Genomic DNA, 20,064 nt, shown 5'->3' with positions numbered 1-20,064 from the left:
AAATTATCAAATTTAGATAAATCCAATTTTATTATCAACACAGCTAAGCAACCCCTTTGTCTCCCCCGGCACTTAAATCTTCTTGCGTCTCTTCAATACGTTCTTCAGACATCTTCATATTTCAAAATGACTTGCCCATAACAATGTCACAACTACAATGTCTCATTCTATTCACCACCAACTCCACAACCTCATTGTCTTCTCCATTTGCCAACCATTATACCAACAACATGAGAAATTATATCCTTTGATATCTTCGATTGGTTGTTGTAGACTCCCGAGTGGCGCAGTGGTCTAAGGCACTGCATCGCAGTGCTAGCTGTGCCACTAGAGATCCTGGTTCGAATCCAGGCTCTGTCGTAGCCGGCCGCGACCGGGAGACCCATGGGGCGGCGCACAATTGGCCCAGCATCGTCCAGGGTAGGGGAGGGAATGGCCGGCAGGGATGTTGGTAGAGCATGGCGTTTGCAATGCCAGGGTTGTGGGTTCGATTCCCACGGGGGGCCAGTATGAAAAAATATATAATGTATGCACTCACTAACTGTAAGTCGCTCTGGATAAGAGCGTCTGCTAAATGACTAAAATGTAAATGTCGACCAGTTGCATGTAGAAGTGGTATTTTACAAAAACGTCTTCAACGCCTCTGATATTCATCTTCAGCCGGTTCATAGTTTGTTACTTTTATTTATTTATCTAGGTTCACACCATGCTAGGCCAAATGATCCCTACTATGCATCAAGACATAATCTGTATTTATCTCACTAGAAGACAAACACAACAGTTTAATTGATTTCATATCTAAACCAATAAATCCATATAAACATTCACCATATGACAGATTATTATGTTTTAACAATTATTCCTAATACCAATTTCTAATATACTTCCCCATTTCTATTCACATTGCTCTGTGTACCATGTCCTTCTTGCATCGCACCAATATTGAATTCAAGATTCACAGCTGCAATGACACACAGACATAGACACAAAAACAATGCTCCACAGTGACAATTCCATCTTCCTCCTATGATATTTTTAACACTCCTACATTGGGACAAATATATGCACAAATCTCTCTTCTACTTTCCCTTCCTTGAGGTAGCCCGTAACAACTAGTACTAACCACCACCTAGATTCTGTCCAGCTCTTACTTCTTTAATCCTCTACTGCCACACAGTCTCTCATGCACATAAAAAGCACAGATTTTCCTATTAGTTCTGGCCCAGAAGCCTTCACCTTTTTTAAAGAAAACTTCATAACATTGTTAGTTGAGACACAGTATGCTACTTTACACAGTACTTATCAGTCAGTAATAACCTTGATTAGGAAGTGCACATTCTTGCATCTTATTGTCACTAGTTTCATAGACATGCTTCCTCTACATCATGCCTTATACCACAAATACATTTCCCCTAAAACATTTAATCTGACCCATAACACATTAATTACTACTGCTCAAATTCTTACTATGATTTTCAATTGTACCAATAAATAATCTTACCATCATTACTACCCCCTTATTTGAACACGAGTCACAACGTGATTCATGCTTTCAAAAACAAAACACCAACGTTGTTTATTAAATCATAATAAAATGACAACATTGGATAACACCACAATTTACTTCTATCCCGTAAAGTAATCCAAGATTAGTACAACTAACTAGCAACAGGTATCCCTCATTCAGGATAGCTCCCTCTCTCTTTATCTACTATATATTATTACCAAATTATAAACTTCTTCACAATTATCCTAATCATAACTAACCCTCAGTTCATCATGCCTCCAGGATTTACAGTGCGGGTGATCAAGTCACACTATAAAGCCAGGACAGATTGCAGCGGTCATTGAAATCATTAAATGAATTGTTCCATCCTATAGTATACTAAACATTACCAATATTCAAAACATCTCATAAATGTTATGTACCCCAAGTGTACATTAAATCCTCATGACATTTATTCTCATAAGAAATCATGTACATTGGGGAGAACAAGTATTTGATAGACTGCTGATTTTGCAGGTTTTCCTACTTACAAAGCATGTAGAGGTCTGTAATTTCTATCATAGGTACACTTCAACTGTGAGAGACGGAATCTAAAACGAAAATCCAGAAAATCACATTGTATGATTTTTAAGTAATTCATTTGCATTTTATTGCATGACATAAGTATTTCATACATCAGAAAAGCAGAACTTAATATTTGGTACAGAAACCTTTGTTTGCAATTACAGAGATCATACGTTTCCTGTAGGTCTTGACCAGGTTTGCACACACTGCAGCAGGGATTTTGGCCCACTCCTCCATACAGACCTTCTCCAGATCCTTCAGGTTTCGGGGCTGTCGCTGGGCAATACGGACTTTCAGCTCGCTCCAAAGATTTTCTATTGGGTTCAGGTCTGGAGACTGGCTAGGCCACTCCAGGACCTTGAGATGCTTCTTACTCCTTAGTTGCCCTGGCTGTGTGTTTCGGGTCGTTGTCATGCTGGAAGACCCAGCCACGACCCATCTTCAATGCTCTTACGGAGGGAAGGAGGTTGTTGGCCAAGATCTCGCGATACATGGCCCCATCCATCCTCCCCTCAATACGGTGCAGTCGTCCTGTCCCCTTTGCAGAAAAGCATCCCCAAAGAATGATGTTTCCACCTCCATGCTTCACGGTTGGGATGGTGTTCTTGGGGTTGTACTCATCCTTCTTCTTCCTCCAAACACGGCGTGTGGAGTTTAGACCAAAAAGCTATATTTTTGTCTCATCAGACCACACGACCTTCTCCCATTCCTCCTCTGGATCATCCAGATGGTCATTGGCAAACTTCAGACGGGCCTGGACATGCGCTGGCTTGAGCAGGGGGACCTTGCGTGCGCTGCAGGATTTCAATCCATGACGGCGTAGTGTGTTACTAATGGTTTTCTTTGAGACTGTGGTCCCAGCTCTCTTCAGGTCATTGACCAGGTCCTGCCGTGTAGTTCTGGGCTGATCCCTTACCTTCCTCATGATCATTGATGCCCCACGAGGTGAGATCTTGCATGGAGCCCCAGACCGAGGGTGATTGACCGTCATCTTGAACTATTTCCATTTTCTAATAATTGCGCCAACAGTTGTTGCCTTCTCACCAAGCTGCTTGCCTATTGTCCTGTAGCCCATCCCAGCCTTGTGCAGGTCTACAATTTTATCCCTGATGTCCTTACACAGCTCTCTGGTCTTGGCCATTGTGGAGAGGTTGGAGTCTGTTTGATTGAGTGTGTGGACAGGTGTCTTTTATACAGGTAACGAGTTCAAACAGGTGCAGTTAATACAGGTAATGAGTGGAGAACAGGAGGGCTTCTTAAAGAAAAACTAACAGGTCTGTGAGAGACGGAATTCTTACTGGTTGGTAGTTGATCAAATACTTATGTCATGCAATAAAATGCAAATTAATTACTTAAAAATCATACAATGTGATTTTCTGGATTTTTGTTTTAGATTCCGTCTCTCACAGTTGAAGTGTACCTATGATAAAAATTACAGACCTCTACATGCTTTGTAAGTAGGAAAACCTGCAAAATCGGCAGTGTATCAAATACTTGTTCTCCCCACTGTATACCCAAAACTCAGTCAAAAAATAAAAAACGTCATAAAATTCACTGTGCTCCTTTAAGACCTATCACCTTTTACCTGTTGAAAAATAACAACCCTTTTATAAACACCATACTATGTGTGTTGTGTTTTATATGAAAAATCCAATTTGAAAAACAACAAACAAAAATAGCCAGGCCTTACTTAATTTGGTAGCTCCCTTTTTTACGACCTAAAAATAAGACTACTTAATTTTACTAACTGTTCCACCCTAGCCCTGAGCAATATTCCAATGAGATAAGGAAATCCCCTTGCTCCTGGAATAGAAATGATACATGTCGTTAACATTCATTTACAATCAGTATTCCAAAGATAGTAAGTACACACAAAACATGATACATATATCCACAGTCCTATCTCATCAATAATCGTTTGTATCAATCTAACTCCTCATAACTACTCCATAAAAAGATTAACTAAAATGTCTAAAAATATGAAAACCACTCAATGTTCTCTGAGCTTACAATGATTATTTAAAAATTGATTACCCTTCAGACTTCATCCTCTGTAATTCTCACAATGATTATTCAACCCCTAAATCTGCTCCTTTTGATCCCATATCAAATTATCCTAGTATCGTTACTAGATCAATCAACATTGGAAATATCTGTTTCCCCTGATATTAATTTAATCATTGCAACCTGTTGCATTGATGTTTTAAAATATAAACCTATTGTTTAATAACTTCATACTTTACAAAAATGTTTACATAATCCATCATCCTAAAAGTAAAAACTATATCCCATTGTTCAACGTACCATAAACAGATTATTGTTTTTAGAAATAATGAACTGTCTGCATAACTCAATGTTGTTTAAACAAACTATATAATGTAATAATAATTACCAATGATCAAATAACGTTCCACATTCACCTATCTAGACATTCTTCATATCATCCCAATGCTTCCTACATATCATCTTTAAACAATTCAATTCAACATGTCTCATCACCCAATGAACTTACTTACTTTGTAAACCCTCTACAATATCTATTATTCTCTATCGCTACCTTTCCATATAACGTTACCTCAACAAAATATACATTATTATGAAGTTATAGTCAAAACAAATAAAACATATATTCACCGATATGCCACTTTAATTACTATGTTTTACTATTCGCTATGAGTTGTTAAGACAATCAATTCACCTCGTGATCTAGGTCAATATCATCAATAGAATAGTTTTGCTTTCTGTCCCTCCCTGAGTTTGAACCAGGGACCCTCTACACATATCGACAACATTTACCATCGAAACACCATACAAAATCTGCGTTCCTTTCAAAGCAAGACCCCATGTAGCTAATTTGATATAGCATTGCGTTTGCAACGCCAGGGCTGTGTTCGATTCCCCCGGGGGCCAGTATGAAAAAAATATGCATGCACTCACTAACTGCAATTCGCTCCGGACAAGAGCGTCCACCAAATGACATAAATGTAAAGTTAAACAACCACTTCCATGTTGCATAGCAAGTGATGTCACTAGTACGCACCACTAACTAGCTAGCCCTTTCACACCAAACATTCAACCCTTATGACTCTCTTCTCCACAGCAACCATTGATCCTTTTACACCTAACATAACATTCCCTATAGCGCTCCCACGTTACAGCGAGCCCCAATGATTAACACCCGCAAACAAAAAAACATGGACCTTCTTCCATTTTTACTAGCAGACCTAATAAAACACACTTTCAAACAGCGTTCTACATTTACCTCCATCATAGGGTTTAAAAACGAACATAACAACATTAACCATCCTAAATTGCTTTAGTAACGTCATGTTCGGTTCAGTTTATCTATTACAATATAAGACATTCACTTCTTCATGCGTCTTAAACTATATCCTATTTCTCTTGTAATCAACTAAAATCTTAGCCACTTCTCATCTGAAACCAACACTCCTCCATTATCATAATATAGAAGAGAGCCTACGTAGAAAGGATAGTTACCTACAAGTAATATCAAACACTTGCTGTAGTTTACCATCATATATTGAATTCTTATCCATATAATCACTATCCAATTTATTTATAAACATTACACCACCATTCTCAATCACTTATCTAGCAAACCCATTAGTCAACGCCCAAAATAATTACTACCACTCAATCGTCTCGCTATTCTTGTGAAATAAGTGAGTCTTTCTATTTAAACCACGCACCACGCTACAAATCTTCCATTCAACATCGCCAAACCAAATACTTTGTAGTATCCATTCAAGCACACATACCATCATGTGAATTATACTCCAAATCCCAGATTTTAGTCAGTACCATGGAACCGATGCCTTTCGAAAAGACAATAAGTCCCACAAGTAGCCCAACTACAATGATTTGTAGTCTTAACCTCTGGTACATAATAACGACACAATTACAAGAAAATAGCCTTAAAAAATCGTTTCTTTGCAAATCTCTCACGTGCTCAAAATGAATAAATTAGCAGTCAACGAGTCAAATCCACATTTATTGATTTGGAAATAGATCTGGTGATTTAATAAAACGGATTACCCCCAAGCCATAAGACTCCTGAACAGCTAATCATGGCTACCCGGACTATTTGCACTGCCCCCCCACCCCATCCTTTTTACACTGCCGCTACTCTGTTAATTATTTATGCATAGTCACTTTAACTCTACCCACATGTACATATTACCTCAACTACCTCAACTAGCCGGTGCCCCCGCACATTGACTCTGCAACGGTACCCCCCTGTATATATAGCCTCCCTACTGTTACTTTATTTTACTTCTGCTCTTTTTTTTCTCAACACTTTTTTTGTTGTTTTATTTGTACTTTTTTTGTTAAAAATAAATGCACTGTTGGTTAAGGGCTGTAAGTAAGCATTTCACTGTAATGTCTGCACCTGTTGTATTCGGCGCATGTGACCAATAAAATTTGATTTGATTATGTTTCCCTTGCGACATAATGTAATTCCTTTATTACATCATATTCGCTCCATAATGAGTTTTATTTTGATGGAAACCCTAAATTGGCTTTGTACAATATTATAACTTACGTCTTTAACCACTTTACTCACGGTCAGTTTATTCCTTAAATCTTATCTCAATCACATTATCCAACTATGGTACAAACTTAGAAAACCCATATTAATTACTTTTCCACCCACGACGTACGTCTACGTTTGGGTGAGCAAGCCAATATATAATTATTCCAATTATTATTTTATGAAACCTCTAATAATCACCTACCATATGTAAAATGGATCATATTTTCACATTTGTCACATAATTTTACATTTTAGTCATTTAGCAGACGCTCTTATCCAGAGCGACTTACAGTTAGTGAATACATATTTTTTTATACTGGCCCCCCGTGGGAATCGAACCCACAACCCTGGCGTTGCAAACGCCATGCTCTATCAACTGAGCTACATCCCTGCCGGCCATTCCCTCCCCTACCCTGGACGACGCTGGGCCAATTGTGCGCCGCCCATGAGTCTCCCGGTCGCGGCCGGCTGCGACAGAGCCTGGATTCGAACCAGGATCTAGTGGCACAGTTAGCACTGCGATGCAGTGCCTTAGACCACTGCGCCACTCAGGAGTAAACTCCATATAGACCGTTAGAAACTTCTAGGTACTCGCATCAAAGAATACTTAAGTTAGTTTAACAATCCTCATTCATTCTCCCAGTGGAACCAGAAAAACACAGCCTGTAAATTCCAAGGACACTGCCATGCCTGTCCCAGAAAACAGACTTTCCACTACTCTCTAAAACAACATCAAGCTCTATTTACCCCTCCTTGATATTCTATGATATATCGTAACTTATTATATGACCTTATCATACGCATTTACATACTTATTATGCACACAAAATAATTTCTACACTCTTTTCATAAAGTAGCCTATGTCGTTCCATTGCATAATGCCTTATCTGACTTTTCTTATTATTAATCCCATTTCCAGGCCATCGTGCGTTCATGAAATCACATGCTTTATATACCATTTTCATATAATCTAAATCCCATTTTGTGATGCTTACGGCGATATTGTCAATGATATCTTTTCGCGCTACTTGTAATTTATCCCTTTTAAAACTACCATCAAGAGGATAGTCATTATCTGTCCATGCTGATAAATCACTAAGATATGGTTCCACGTTGTTTTGTATTATTATTTCATGCAATGTTAGTAAATTCAAACACTTGCATCAAATATCCACCCTGATAATGTATTAAAATGTAGTTTGCCTTGAAATGTCATTTTGGTGCTATGATTCAAAGGTTATATGTCATTGGCTCCCTCTCCTAGCCATTTTGAGGAATTCATTTGTCTAATTCTCTTTTTATTTAATTATGTTTTACCACATCAAAAAGGTCCGTAACCTATTTCTCTCTTTACCTATTTACTCCTATGATGATACAACACATCAGAGCTTAATCTAATTTACTCCTATGATGATACAACACATCAGAGCTTATTCTAATTTACTCCTATGATGGTCCAACACATCAGAGCTTCATAACCTAATTTACTCCCATGATGATACAACACATCAGTCTCTCTTTACCAATTTATGCTAATTACTTAACACACCTTGTTTTGAATCATGTCATTATGCAATTTAATATTCCTCCTTACATCCCTTTACATAATTCAACACCACTCATCGTCCCCCTTTTAAAATATTGAATTTTAAAGTTTGTTACAGTTCAGCTTTACCACACATAAGCAGATTTTAACATAATAATATAATGAAAGTCTGTTTACCTGTTAGTTGAGCTGTAGACTGCATCCTGTTCGTGAAGACGGCAATCTGTTATGATGAGTTTCTCGGGTATCAAAGAATCAAGGATGCAAGGATATACTTAGACACTTTGTAGACAGTTAATGCAAATGTTTAATGATCGGTACCGGGTTAGAGACAGCAATGGACAGAGCTTTGCCGTTTGCTGTTTCCAACTATCGAACAAAGATTTACTCTCCCTTATATACCCTTGGTTATCTTCCTTTCACATACATCTGGAAACCATCATGGCACTCCCTTTCTCTGTTGTTATTATTACCCTTTGCCCCAGGTCATTACATCCTGTCCATCAATCATACTACCCTAAACATCACTAATCTACTTTGACATAAGGAATGTAGACTTTCTGTCTCCTAACCACGTATCTAGTAACTCTAACCTGTTCCCCACGATACTATGACATGACATCATTACACTATAAAAACATCATATCAAGGTGCAATGAATACGACTTTCTGACAATTAGAAACCTATATCTGAATGTAGCTAGACTCTTACCCATATACACTAAACAAAAATATAAACGCAACATGTAAAGTGTTGGTCTCATGTTTTATGAGCTGAAAGAAAAGTTTCCATACGCACAAAAGGCTTATTTCTCAAAACCGTTGTGCACAAATTTGTTTGCATCCCTTTTTAGATATGCCACACCTGTCAGGTGGATGGATTATCAATACGTTTATTAAACAGCATGATCATTACACAGGTGCACCTTGTGCTGGGGACAAGAAAAGGCCTCTCTAAAATGTGCAGTTTTGTCACAACACAATGCCACAGATGTTTTGAGGGAGCATGGAATTGGCATGCTGACTGCAGGAATGTCCACCAGAGCTTTTGCCAGAGAATTGAATGTTCAGTTCTCTACCATTTCTCTACCATAAGCCGCCTCCAACATAGTTTTAGAGAATTTGGCAGTACGTCCAACCGGCCTCACAACCGAAGACCACGTGCAAGGCGTTGTGTGGGCGAGCGGTTTGCTGATGTCAAATGTTGTGAACAGAGTGCCCCCATGTGGCAGAGGGGTTATGGTAGGGGCAGGCATAAGCTACGGACAACGAACGCAACTGCAAGTTATCAATGGAAATTTGAAGGCATTGAGATACCGTGGCGAGATCCTGAGGCCCATTGTCGTGCCATTCATCCACCGCCATCACCTCATGTTTCAGCATGATAATGCACGGTCCCATGTTGCAAGGATCTGTACGCAATTCCTGGAAGCTGAACATTTCCCAGTTCTTCCATTGCCTGCATACTCACCAGACATGTCACCCATTGAGCATGTTTGGATGCTCTGGTTCAATGTGTACGACAGCGCGTTCCAGTTCCCACCAATATCCAGCAACTTCGCACAACCATTGACGAGGAGTGGGACAATATTCTACAGGCCACAATGAACAGCCTGATCAACTCTATGCGAAGGAGATGTCACTCTGCATGAGACAAATCCTGGTCACACCAGATTCTGACTTGTTTTCTGATCCATGCCCCTACCTTTAAAAAAATAAAAGGTATCTGTGACCAACAGATACTTATCTGTATTCCCAGTCATGTGAAATACAGAGGTTAGGGCCTAACTAATGTATTTTAGTTGACGGATTTCCTTATATGAACTGTAACTCGGGACTTTGTTCAGGATACATGGATGAACGCTTCACGGCAGACTGGAACCCCAGTTTAACTAAGACGTCCTGTGTCGGTTCCGTTTTGTTTGTAGCTACAGCTTGTTTGGCCCGTTGTGTCAAGTCATTCCGGTTCTCACTGACCATGTGCAGAAAGTAGTCATCACAATTTTTTCCCACTGTTCTTTGCAGCAATGTTGTTGAGAGCAGTAGCAACACTTTTGCAGTTCTCCATGGCTAACGTCATGTCTTTCAAAAAAGCCACGTTAGCAAGGATTATCTACACATACTGAGCAGCTCATGTTATCAACAGAAGCATTGTATATGGCAGACCAATCCGAACTCAACTCTCGGCATGTCCAGCCCACCCATTATCTCAGCCAATCATGGCTAGCGGGAAGGTTCCTGTCTTTTTCCATGGCAAAACCAACTAGGTTCGTAATAAAAAATTTGTATTCGTATTTACAGATTACATACAAGTTTGATTAAGGCACATGAAAGTTCATATGTTCCAGATGGCATTTCTGCCAAGATAATTCATGGAAATGCCTCTCCTGTGAAGTAGTGATGTGCGACATACGCCTAGCTTCCTGAAACAGGTCACATTTTCAATCATTTTCTCTTTCCGAAACTGCCACAGTCATTTACAAAATACAGCATAAATTACTGCAAAGATTAAAACATGCTGCCAATACAGTAATAGACCGGAAGCTTATGTAAAATATTTAACAGTATGGTTATAGGCTACAGTATTGTTGTGCGATAGGAGCACGGCATCATAGCCTATTTAATCTCAGAGCCTATACCAAGTTAGGACTTGGCGCTAAAGACAAGTCTATAGAAATGGAAGCAAGCTACAGCTGTTCAGTCCTTAACACCCATCTACAATCGTGGAAAGAACCTAACTGGGATCCAAAGAGTCACATTACATTTCAACCATTCTGACAATAGTGAAAATGGCATAAGTCTACTTTTACACCAGGGCCCTCATTTATAATTGTTGTGTAAATTTCACACTAAATATCTGCTTGCGCCATTTCTGAAAGTATGTCTAAAAAATTGAGATTTATACATTTGGCGTACGCCATACATACGCATGTTTTCTGTACATATCAGACCTGTCATAAAACTGTGCGCATGTGAACAAGCATTATAACGCTGTCAGGAAAATGCCCTCCAGTCACCTTTTTATGGTGACAATAACACCCTTTATCCCCAATGATGGAATCGGGGAGGGGACTGTGGATCTGTCGTTGTCTGTTGGTCACACGCAATATCTCAGACAGCACTGGGACGATTTTGAAGTAACTTGGGTGAATTATGCATCTTGCAATAGAGATCCGCCATTTACAAAATTACACTGATTGGCCCAAGGCAGGAGCTGTAGTAATTAACTGAAATGTGTTAGTCATATGTTATATCAATTGGCCCAAGGGTGTGCGCTGCATCATTCGTGGGGGACGACATGTTTGCTGTATAATTTGGAACTATTCGAGTTAGGCCACAGCAGTAAAGAGGGAAAAAAAGCAATGGTCAATTTGATCACATTTCTGTAGCGGTGTGGGCAGAATGTTTTATTCTCTACAGTGACTTTTTCAAAGTAAACATGCATGATGCCTATAGCGAGTGCCAAACACTTGATTGATTGTATATTCTAAACAATTTAAAAGTAAAATGCTACAGCCCACGCTTCTATGCAAAATAAAATAATCAATAGATAGAAACATAATCTCCTGCCTTATGCACACATACATAATTCACTTTAGCATTATACATTAATGCAGATCTAAATTCTCGGCCCTTAGTCAAGTGAATTACCAGCACTTGTCAGTTGGCTTTGCTATGCTTGACAGATATTTTTTAGATTCACCGAAGCAAAGCAGAAGCTTACATTCTGTCTTGCTGCTTCCTTAACTGACACAGATAATAGTTTGAAGGAGAGAGAAGATTATTAGGCTAATCCTGGATTCATTTGGTGAATGTCTTTGCATGTTATTGATGGAAAATGGTTGGCTAATGCATTAGGCATGACGCATTATCATTCACACATGATGCAGAGGAGGAGCGGTGGTAAGGCTAGTGAGAAGATGATATCTATCTAATATATTATTGAGTTTGAGAGCCTATAATGCTGATTTTAGTCTGGTTCAAATTGCAACATCTGCTGCTTATTCAGTATCAGCAGTTATACAGGGATGTAGCTCAGTTGGTAGAGCATGGCGTTTGCAACGCCAGGGTTGTCGGTTCGATTCCCACGGGGGGCCAGTATGAAAAAAATAATGTATGCACTCACTAACAACAAGCTGACTGTAAATAGATACATTATTATACTATGGGGTTTTCTGGTTTTTCTATTCATTACTCGTTTTGTTTGCAGAGGAGTAGTAAATTAGGACTGTTTTAGCATATTATCTTCAAAGTGCACCTCGGTAGAAATATTTTTTCATGTTCCATATGTCTTTGGCATTGCGGCAATAATGTTGCAGTGGCGCCACCGCTAAATGACTGCAGCGGAAACACTGAGCTGCACACCACCAGCGGTGAAGAAAAACGTGTGTGTGGTCCACGAGTACATGTTCGGTCATTCTGCGTTTTTAGTGTGTTTCAAGTGAGTGTTCTTGTCTCCGAGAAGGTTGACCTGAAGGAATTTGTCTTCCGCTTGTCCTTTTGCCACATTCACTCCAGCAGTATTCTTCTCCGCCTGTGACTGTCCATATCACTTTCTCCCTCTCCCTGTGTCATTCCTCCTTGTTTTGTTAAAGCCTCGTAAATCTCTCCCTCTCTATTCTTCCTTTCAGTGTGGCAGAGTGCAGGTCATGGGATATGTTTCATATATGCCCATTAGGCTATATTCCCAACCACTTGAACTAATAGGAAATTACATGCATAGAACTTCTAAAATAAAACAAGGCCTTACTCTGTCAAATGTATTTTGCTTTCTAATTCACATACCAAGTTTTAATAGAATTTCGTGGTTCTTTTAGGTTCCGTTTAGGTTTCTGATTTACTTAATCACAAAACTTAATGAACTTGTCATGTAATGTTTAAGTATCTAGTTGTACTAAGCTCTTGCTAAGCCAATGTCTGTTTCAGTGTTACTATACTTGTGTGTCATGTCCAGCCACTGGTGCTGGTGGCCCCTGAGCCCAGCATTGCAGAAACAAACCCTTTTGGACACATTGCTACTGGACAGAGTTGGTGGCAGTGAACACACACACACCCTCCCTCCTCTGTTTGTAGACGCTTGGTTGGTGACACAGAGAGAGGGAGAAAATGACAGATGGCATACAAAGAGCTAGGGGAAGGAAAGGAGTTTGGTCCCGAAGGGAGTGCTGCATTCTGGGATGCTTGGCAGCGGAGGAGGCTGAGAATTTGGGGAATTGGAGAGGGTGGTTGGGTAATGTAGGGCAAAGGTTAGGGTGGATAGGGTGTACTCAATATAGCAGTCAACTGATGAATAGCAGGTAATTTACACAGGATTTACTTAATGCTTTGGAGGAGGATAAGTAATTGGCAATGAATAAGCCTGATAATTAATTTTTCTTCAATGCTGTGAAGTTTTGTGCGATCTCCCTCCAGCAAGTGATAGACATCACATGCCTAGTGTGTCATTCCATTGCTTTCTGAGGAGAGAAGCGAATGGAGAAGGATGTAGTGATGGATAGAGGATGGGGCGATTCACTGGTGTGTGTGACAAGTTGCTGCCTGGATGTCAGGAGGTGGAGATTCATCCACTTACATTTCCTCACAACAAAGTGATGGCCCCTCTAACTGACTGTTGTACAGTACCATACATGTCTGTTGCTGGCCCACAATCATTTCTCTAGCAGAGAGGCGTTGTACCTGTAATGCCTTCCTTATCTTTTCATCATATACATGCATTATTGGATCCTAGATGAAGCATTGTTGGATCCTAGAATCAGTGGCCTTGACTGTATGAGAGAACATGAATCACCCTCCCTTGTGTGTTATCTCTCTCTCTTTATTTCCCTTGTGTTGTCATGCTCTCACTCTGACCATCTCCCTGTCTCTCTGCATGCTCTCCCACCTCCCCTCTCTCTTTCCCCATCTCTCTCCATCTCGGTCATTCTATACAGTAAGTACCTGTGTCACCCGGGCTGCTCTGCCCTGTGCCTCTGCTGTGGAGTCTGTGCTCTCAGGTGGCTCACTAAAACTCAATATAGCAGGCAGGCAGAGTACAGGCTGAGTACTCCACAAGGAGTCCACCAGGAAGTTAGGTGTTTATTGCTTGGATTTCAGTTCATTATTAATGCATGGATACTCTGTTTGATGAACTCCTCTTGTTTGTCAGTCGTGTTCCTCCCTTTGGGACCACAAGAGAGGAAGGAGAGGAAGGAGCAAGACTGTTTTCCAACACTTGCTCTCTGCTCCAGTTACATGCCTCCAGTTACATGACTGTCTTAGTGGAATGAAGCTTGGATTTAGTTTATTGAATTCCCAGCTTGTGCAACATTTCACTCAATCAGCTTTTATACTTAAGCAATAATACATGAGGCCATGTGTTATGACATTTATCATGGCTGTGACATGGTCTCTTTCTGACTGCCATGTAAAGCAAAACTACCCAAAAATGGTTGCTAGCCAACTACACAGCCAACACAATCACTTCAGACTGAAGCTGGAAAGGTGTCAAACTAGCTGCGTTTTGTTTCATTTGACCTGTTTTTCTATTGACATTTCTTTGTATATATCAAAACAAATGATACTGATTCCTGATTTCGACTGGCAGAGAAAAGCTTTGTCTCTTCCCGACACGTTCATTATTATGGTAGATAGTGGAGATAGAAATTTCAATATTGCAACAATGTTGCAAATGTCAGAATGTCTAAGCGTTTTACAGTGGAGATTAAGTTTTATAAGTTGCTCGGCAGATGAGATGGTGGATCTGTAAAAGGAGTAGTGCGTTGCTAGGTAATGACGCAAACAATGGCAGTGTTTTGAATGTGGCCATGTGTATGTTGTCTAGTATATCTAACTTCAAATCACCTGTTATATAAGGCTGGTTATAGTGGGATTAGTCATTTGAATTAAGTATAGCCTATAGAGATCATTTTTTTGGAATTATACAGGATTAGTCTTTGTATGGTGATGCATGCTGATTGTTTCACTCTGACCTCTCTCCCCTATCTTCTCTCTCTTTCCAGTGATGGACACCAAGGCGGTGTTTGCTGCCCTGTACAGTGTGTGTGAGGAGAATGCTATGTTCTTCTCGGAGGGTGCTCAGGGGGGAGCGGCACAGCGGCTGGTGGACACTATGACCCTGATCCAGGAGCACGCCCGCAGCCTGGAACCTGTCATCTATGGGTTCGCTGCAATCTACCACCACTTTGACTTTGACCCACATATACCAGCCAACGGATACCGCTCTCTAGTCAAGGTAGGGTGGCACGGTTTGTGTGTGTAACTACTCCCTAGTTAAGAGGGTTTGAAGGAGTGTGTATGTGTCATATGTGAGCATTCTTAGTGCATATGTGTGTGTGCCTGATGGTCTCTCAACATTGGAAAAACTCAACACAAGCATTGTATGCCTCAGTTTTAATTTTTTATTCAAGTTTCTTTTTGCTACCAATTGATTGTGTCATGGTAGCCAATTTGTCTGGAATAGAACCTCTTCTACTGTACCTCTTCAGGCTCACTCTTTTATTGATGAGAAATCATGACCTCTCTGCCAGCTGCTTACCTCTATTAAATAGTCACTGAATTTCTGTCTCTCTCTCTCACACACACTCATTTTCTGTACCTGTCGCTTTTTGTTCTCAGACATTCACTGTCTTTTCCTCTCGCACATACTCTTTTTTTATATATGTTATTTCCACCTCTCACACACAAGCACTTTATCTCCTCCCCCCTATTTCTCTCACTCACTTCTCCTTTTCCTCCCACCCCTCTCCTAGGTGGTGCGCTGCTGCATTCTCCACATCATCCACAAGGGGCGCTACATCTCCACCAACCGACGCAGCATCTTCTTTCGGACGGCCCACAATGCAGGGGAGATGGAGGCCTACTGCTCGGCCCTATGCCAGCTGAGAGCCCTGCTCTACCTGGCCCAGCGACTGCTGCACGACAACAGCCACGGAAACCTCTTCTTCCACGAGGAGAGCGGCCTCAGCCAGAGCTTTGTCCGGGAGTACTCCTCCATGCACAAGGGCTGCTTCTATGGACGCTGCCTCGGATTCCAGGTGGGGGGAGGAGAGGAGACTGGGAGGGAGGGATACTTTTGGGATGACCTTGAGGCCCTTTTAGTTAGTCTCAGGGAAAAATATTTTGTGATTTGTGACATGTCACTCTCCTCTGACAGTTCACTCCAGCCATCCGGCCCTGTCTGCAGACCATAGCCATCGGCCTGGTGGCCTTCGGAGAGAACTACAGACGCCACCAGTCAGGCATTGGTCAGTGGCTCCAGCAAACCTCCCTATTGATGAAAACAAAAGCTACTCAATCATTAATTCATTCTCATTTACATCCTAAACCATTCTACTGACATGGCAACGTGAAGGGAGTGTGAGGGTGAATATCAATACTAGATACAATACATAATTAAAGGGACACTTAACTATATTACCCATGAACACACACCCACACACACAGTTTTTAAATACTTTCTTTTAATCCCCAAATCACATTACAGTTGAGAAGGATTCCAACATTTCATAGGTCATTGATATATGGACACTTGTGGATACAGAAAGCACCTTCTCCATAGAGCACACTCACACACACTCGAACACATCCACAAGTAAGCATTTCACTGTTAGTCTACACCTGTTGTTTACGAAGCATGTGACTGCACACACACACACGGGATGACCTAACGCTGTCTTGTGCTGTATGCTGCATTCCAGTGGAGGAAGGAGGTATTGCACCGTATGGTGAGTGTTTGTCCCCCTAACCACTGCCATAGTCTCGGTCTGGGACATAGAGCCAGGCTTTGACATAGTTGTGCTATCCCCGTGGTCACCTATTAACCAAGTCTTAGTGATTAATTAGATTAGGGGAATCAGCTGTTTTAGTGCTGTGGCGGAACAAATAGCCATACAATCTATACACTCTTGTAGCTACAGATATTGAAAGAGTTCTGTTTAACAGTAGCATGTACTGCCTCCACTCATGGCCATCTCTTACTGCCGCCCCCTCCCTGTGTTTCTGTCTCAGTGAGTTGATGTTCTGATGTGGTGATTTGATGTGTTAGCGTCCAGTCACTCACTCCCTCTCCTCCTCCACTCTCTCCCTCTTCTTCCCTGTCCCTTTTCTGTCATTCATCTTTATCCATACCTGTATATTTCTCCCTCTCTCTGCCATTTCCACTACCTTGTCCCCCTCTCTTTTTACCCGCAACTCTCTTTCTCGCCCTCTCCTTCTCTCTCCTTCTTGCCTCCCTCCTACAACCATCCCTCCACTATCTCCTTTCCCCCCACCCATCTTTCACCAGGTGTAGCAGCCAGCTCCTTCTTTACCTCAGGGAAGTACGCCATCGACCCGGAGCTAAGGGGGGCGGAGTTTGAACGCATCACTCAGAACCTGGACGTCCACTTCTGGAAGGCCTTCTGGAACATCACAGAGACAGAAGTTCTATCTGTGAGTCACTGACCACTCTCTGGCCTGACCCTCGGACAGGTTGCTGGTAGAATACTGTCCCCTTGCGCTGGAATGTACAGCTCAGTGGTAGATTACTCTTCCCTTGTATGTGTTTGTCTCAGCGTTTGTCCTGTTGGCTATCTTGACTCTCTTTCATGCCTCTCATAGTTATGTAGTTGCAGAGCTTGTAATACTGTCACTGTGTGGATATATTCAGATTTTACTGGATGCTTTCCTGCCATGAGGAGATGCTCTCAGCATTGTCTCTTGTAAAGTTTATTGACCTACAAATGTCCGGAAGATCAAAACAAAATAATGAAATGATATGGTGAATTGCGAATGTTTATATCCGATTTGCCCTCTCCCTTCCCTCTTTCTTTCTTGTCCCTCCTCCTCCTAAAGGAAAAAGACTGAAACATTGCAGTGTGTCTGTGACAAATGACAGTCATCATCTTCTTCCTCCCCTCATTGCTTTCCACTCTCCCCCTCAGAGTCTAGCCAGTATGACGTCCACCCAGGTGAAGGTGAACCGTGCCCTCTCAGTGCCCCCTGTGCCCTTTGACCTCCCGCTGGTGGCTGATCCCCACCTCACTGTCACCATAGAGGCCCCGTCGGCCCACACCGGCCCTGGCCCCGTGCAGATGAGGCTGATCTCCTACGAGCTGAGGGAGGGACAGGTAACTAAAGCCTTGTTCATATTGGCAGTTTGAAGTGACTCAAATCCAATTTTTTGAAATATTCTATCTGTTTATTTTCCTGCAGTCTGAACAGCCAAAAAGCATATGGGATTGGATATTTCAAGCCACATTTTAAACCACCTTTGTATGTGATCAAAAAGTAAGAAGGGCCAAGGCACTCTTCATATAATAAATTTAAATGCATTTATTTGTATGACATGTTTAATGGAAACAAAGATTAAAAACTCAGACGCGTATTGGCTGCATGGCCTCCTTCAGGGAGTACAAAGAGGATAATACTATGACCTCTTTTGAACAGCTTTTTCCAATCAACCCTGATTTGAAGAGGGAGTGGTTACAGAATCCATTGGAGCCACCTGCAAGTCTCTTGGATTCACCTGGTCAAACACTTTCGACACCTTGCTATTGTTTTGTCACTTCCATTTTGAGCGCGTCACTTGTTTCCGTGCTAAGCTGTTTGTTGCTGCTTGGCTACCTGCCAAACTTCACGGTTTTTACATTTTTTTAAAACCGTTTAATCTATCTTCATTTAACACATTTTACCAACGTCTTAGTTATTTTTATATTTTTTACTCGCTATACTTTTTTCATTCTACTTTTTCACCCCGGATGCTTTATCTGGACATTGTTAGAAATTGCGTAATTCAAATCTGGTATTGGAATAAGAGAAAACATAATCAAGAGATATTCAATCCAAGCTAAATTTATTATATGCAAAATGTATGTATGATGGTTCGTATACGGGCTCACTGAAATACCACGCAGGGCAGACAGAGAACTAATCCATTGTTACAGGTTCTTCTTCAAATACTCTGACAGAGATATTTCCCACTCCCTGCTGGCCAATCAGAGTAGAGACTGAGCGTGGTTTAGACTTACTCAGCCAATCCGTTGGCGCACCGGCTGGTCCCAGTCCCTTGGCGCTCCACTTGTTGCACACTGTTGCCAGGCATACGTTTTTATCATAACAACCTGTGGAGTTAGCACCCAAAAGACACCATTCCACTGTACTGTGAGTACCTAGTTCAAGGACGGTTCACAGACAACGGTTCACAGACAACAAAGAGGCAGTGTTCGGATCTGTAAGAAATACAAGTCTTATCTGTCCTACCCCCTAACGTTCCTCACATGAATCACAGCTGGTTATGTGAAACAATTTATATCAGTATAGTACAAACCTTCTATGCTTATCATTAATGCATTCCTTCTAAGCTATTCATCACATACAGATCCAGTTATGAGAAAATAGAGCCCCACAACATGTTTCTACAGGACCTCCACCAGCCGAAGCTAAGTAGTAACATTACACTATGCTATCTAATTGCAGTGGCTGTACTCATAATATACAGGAGAACTATCGCCTTATGTTGAGGATAGCCGTGCTGCAAGCACAGCTTCAGACGCAATCGTAAGGCAATGGCAATGTACGTGTAGGAAAGGATGAAACAGCGTCTGTGCCACCAGTAAGTAAGTACAGATAGTAGTATAAATCCCATCGCACAGTCCCCGCAGCCGGACAATTTTCTCAAGGCTTCTGGAAAGAAATACTGTCGGCATGCTCAACCGGTGTCGCTCATTCAGCCGACAAGGTTTCAACCGGTTCTCCCCATTTAAGCAACGAGTCGGAGTCAGTGGCCAAGCCTTCTCAGGTCTCTCCTCCACCCGTAATGGGGTCTGAGCCACCGAAGCCTCCCACCATTAGCTCGGACTAATTGAAAACCCTAGTCATTGGTGACTCCATTACCGGTAATATAAGACTTAAAAA

The 20,064-nt window shown here is 41.3% G+C and overlaps 1 protein-coding gene across 1 annotated transcript in view; it reads left to right on the top strand.

The window, feature by feature from the left end:
- The window catches only part of LOC121542857 (hormone-sensitive lipase), a 29,679-nt gene extending 11,368 nt beyond the window's left edge, over positions 1–18,311 (top strand). The window contains exons 2-6 of the mRNA XM_045220208.1: positions 15,171–15,403; positions 15,921–16,205; positions 16,325–16,415; positions 17,456–17,601; positions 18,093–18,311. Coding sequence (XP_045076143.1) covers positions 15,171–15,403; positions 15,921–16,205; positions 16,325–16,415; positions 17,456–17,601; positions 18,093–18,311 — 974 coding nt within the window. The remainder of the gene's footprint in view (positions 1–15,170; positions 15,404–15,920; positions 16,206–16,324; positions 16,416–17,455; positions 17,602–18,092) is intronic.
- The last annotated feature ends 1,753 nt before the right edge of the window (positions 18,312–20,064 follow it).

This window comes from Coregonus clupeaformis, unplaced genomic scaffold, assembly GCF_020615455.1.
Source record: "Coregonus clupeaformis isolate EN_2021a unplaced genomic scaffold, ASM2061545v1 scaf3348, whole genome shotgun sequence".
NCBI classification, from domain to species: domain Eukaryota; kingdom Metazoa; phylum Chordata; class Actinopteri; order Salmoniformes; family Salmonidae; genus Coregonus; species Coregonus clupeaformis.
The sequence above is the reverse complement of the archived record's forward strand: the minus strand, read 5'-3'. Positions and strand labels throughout refer to the sequence as shown.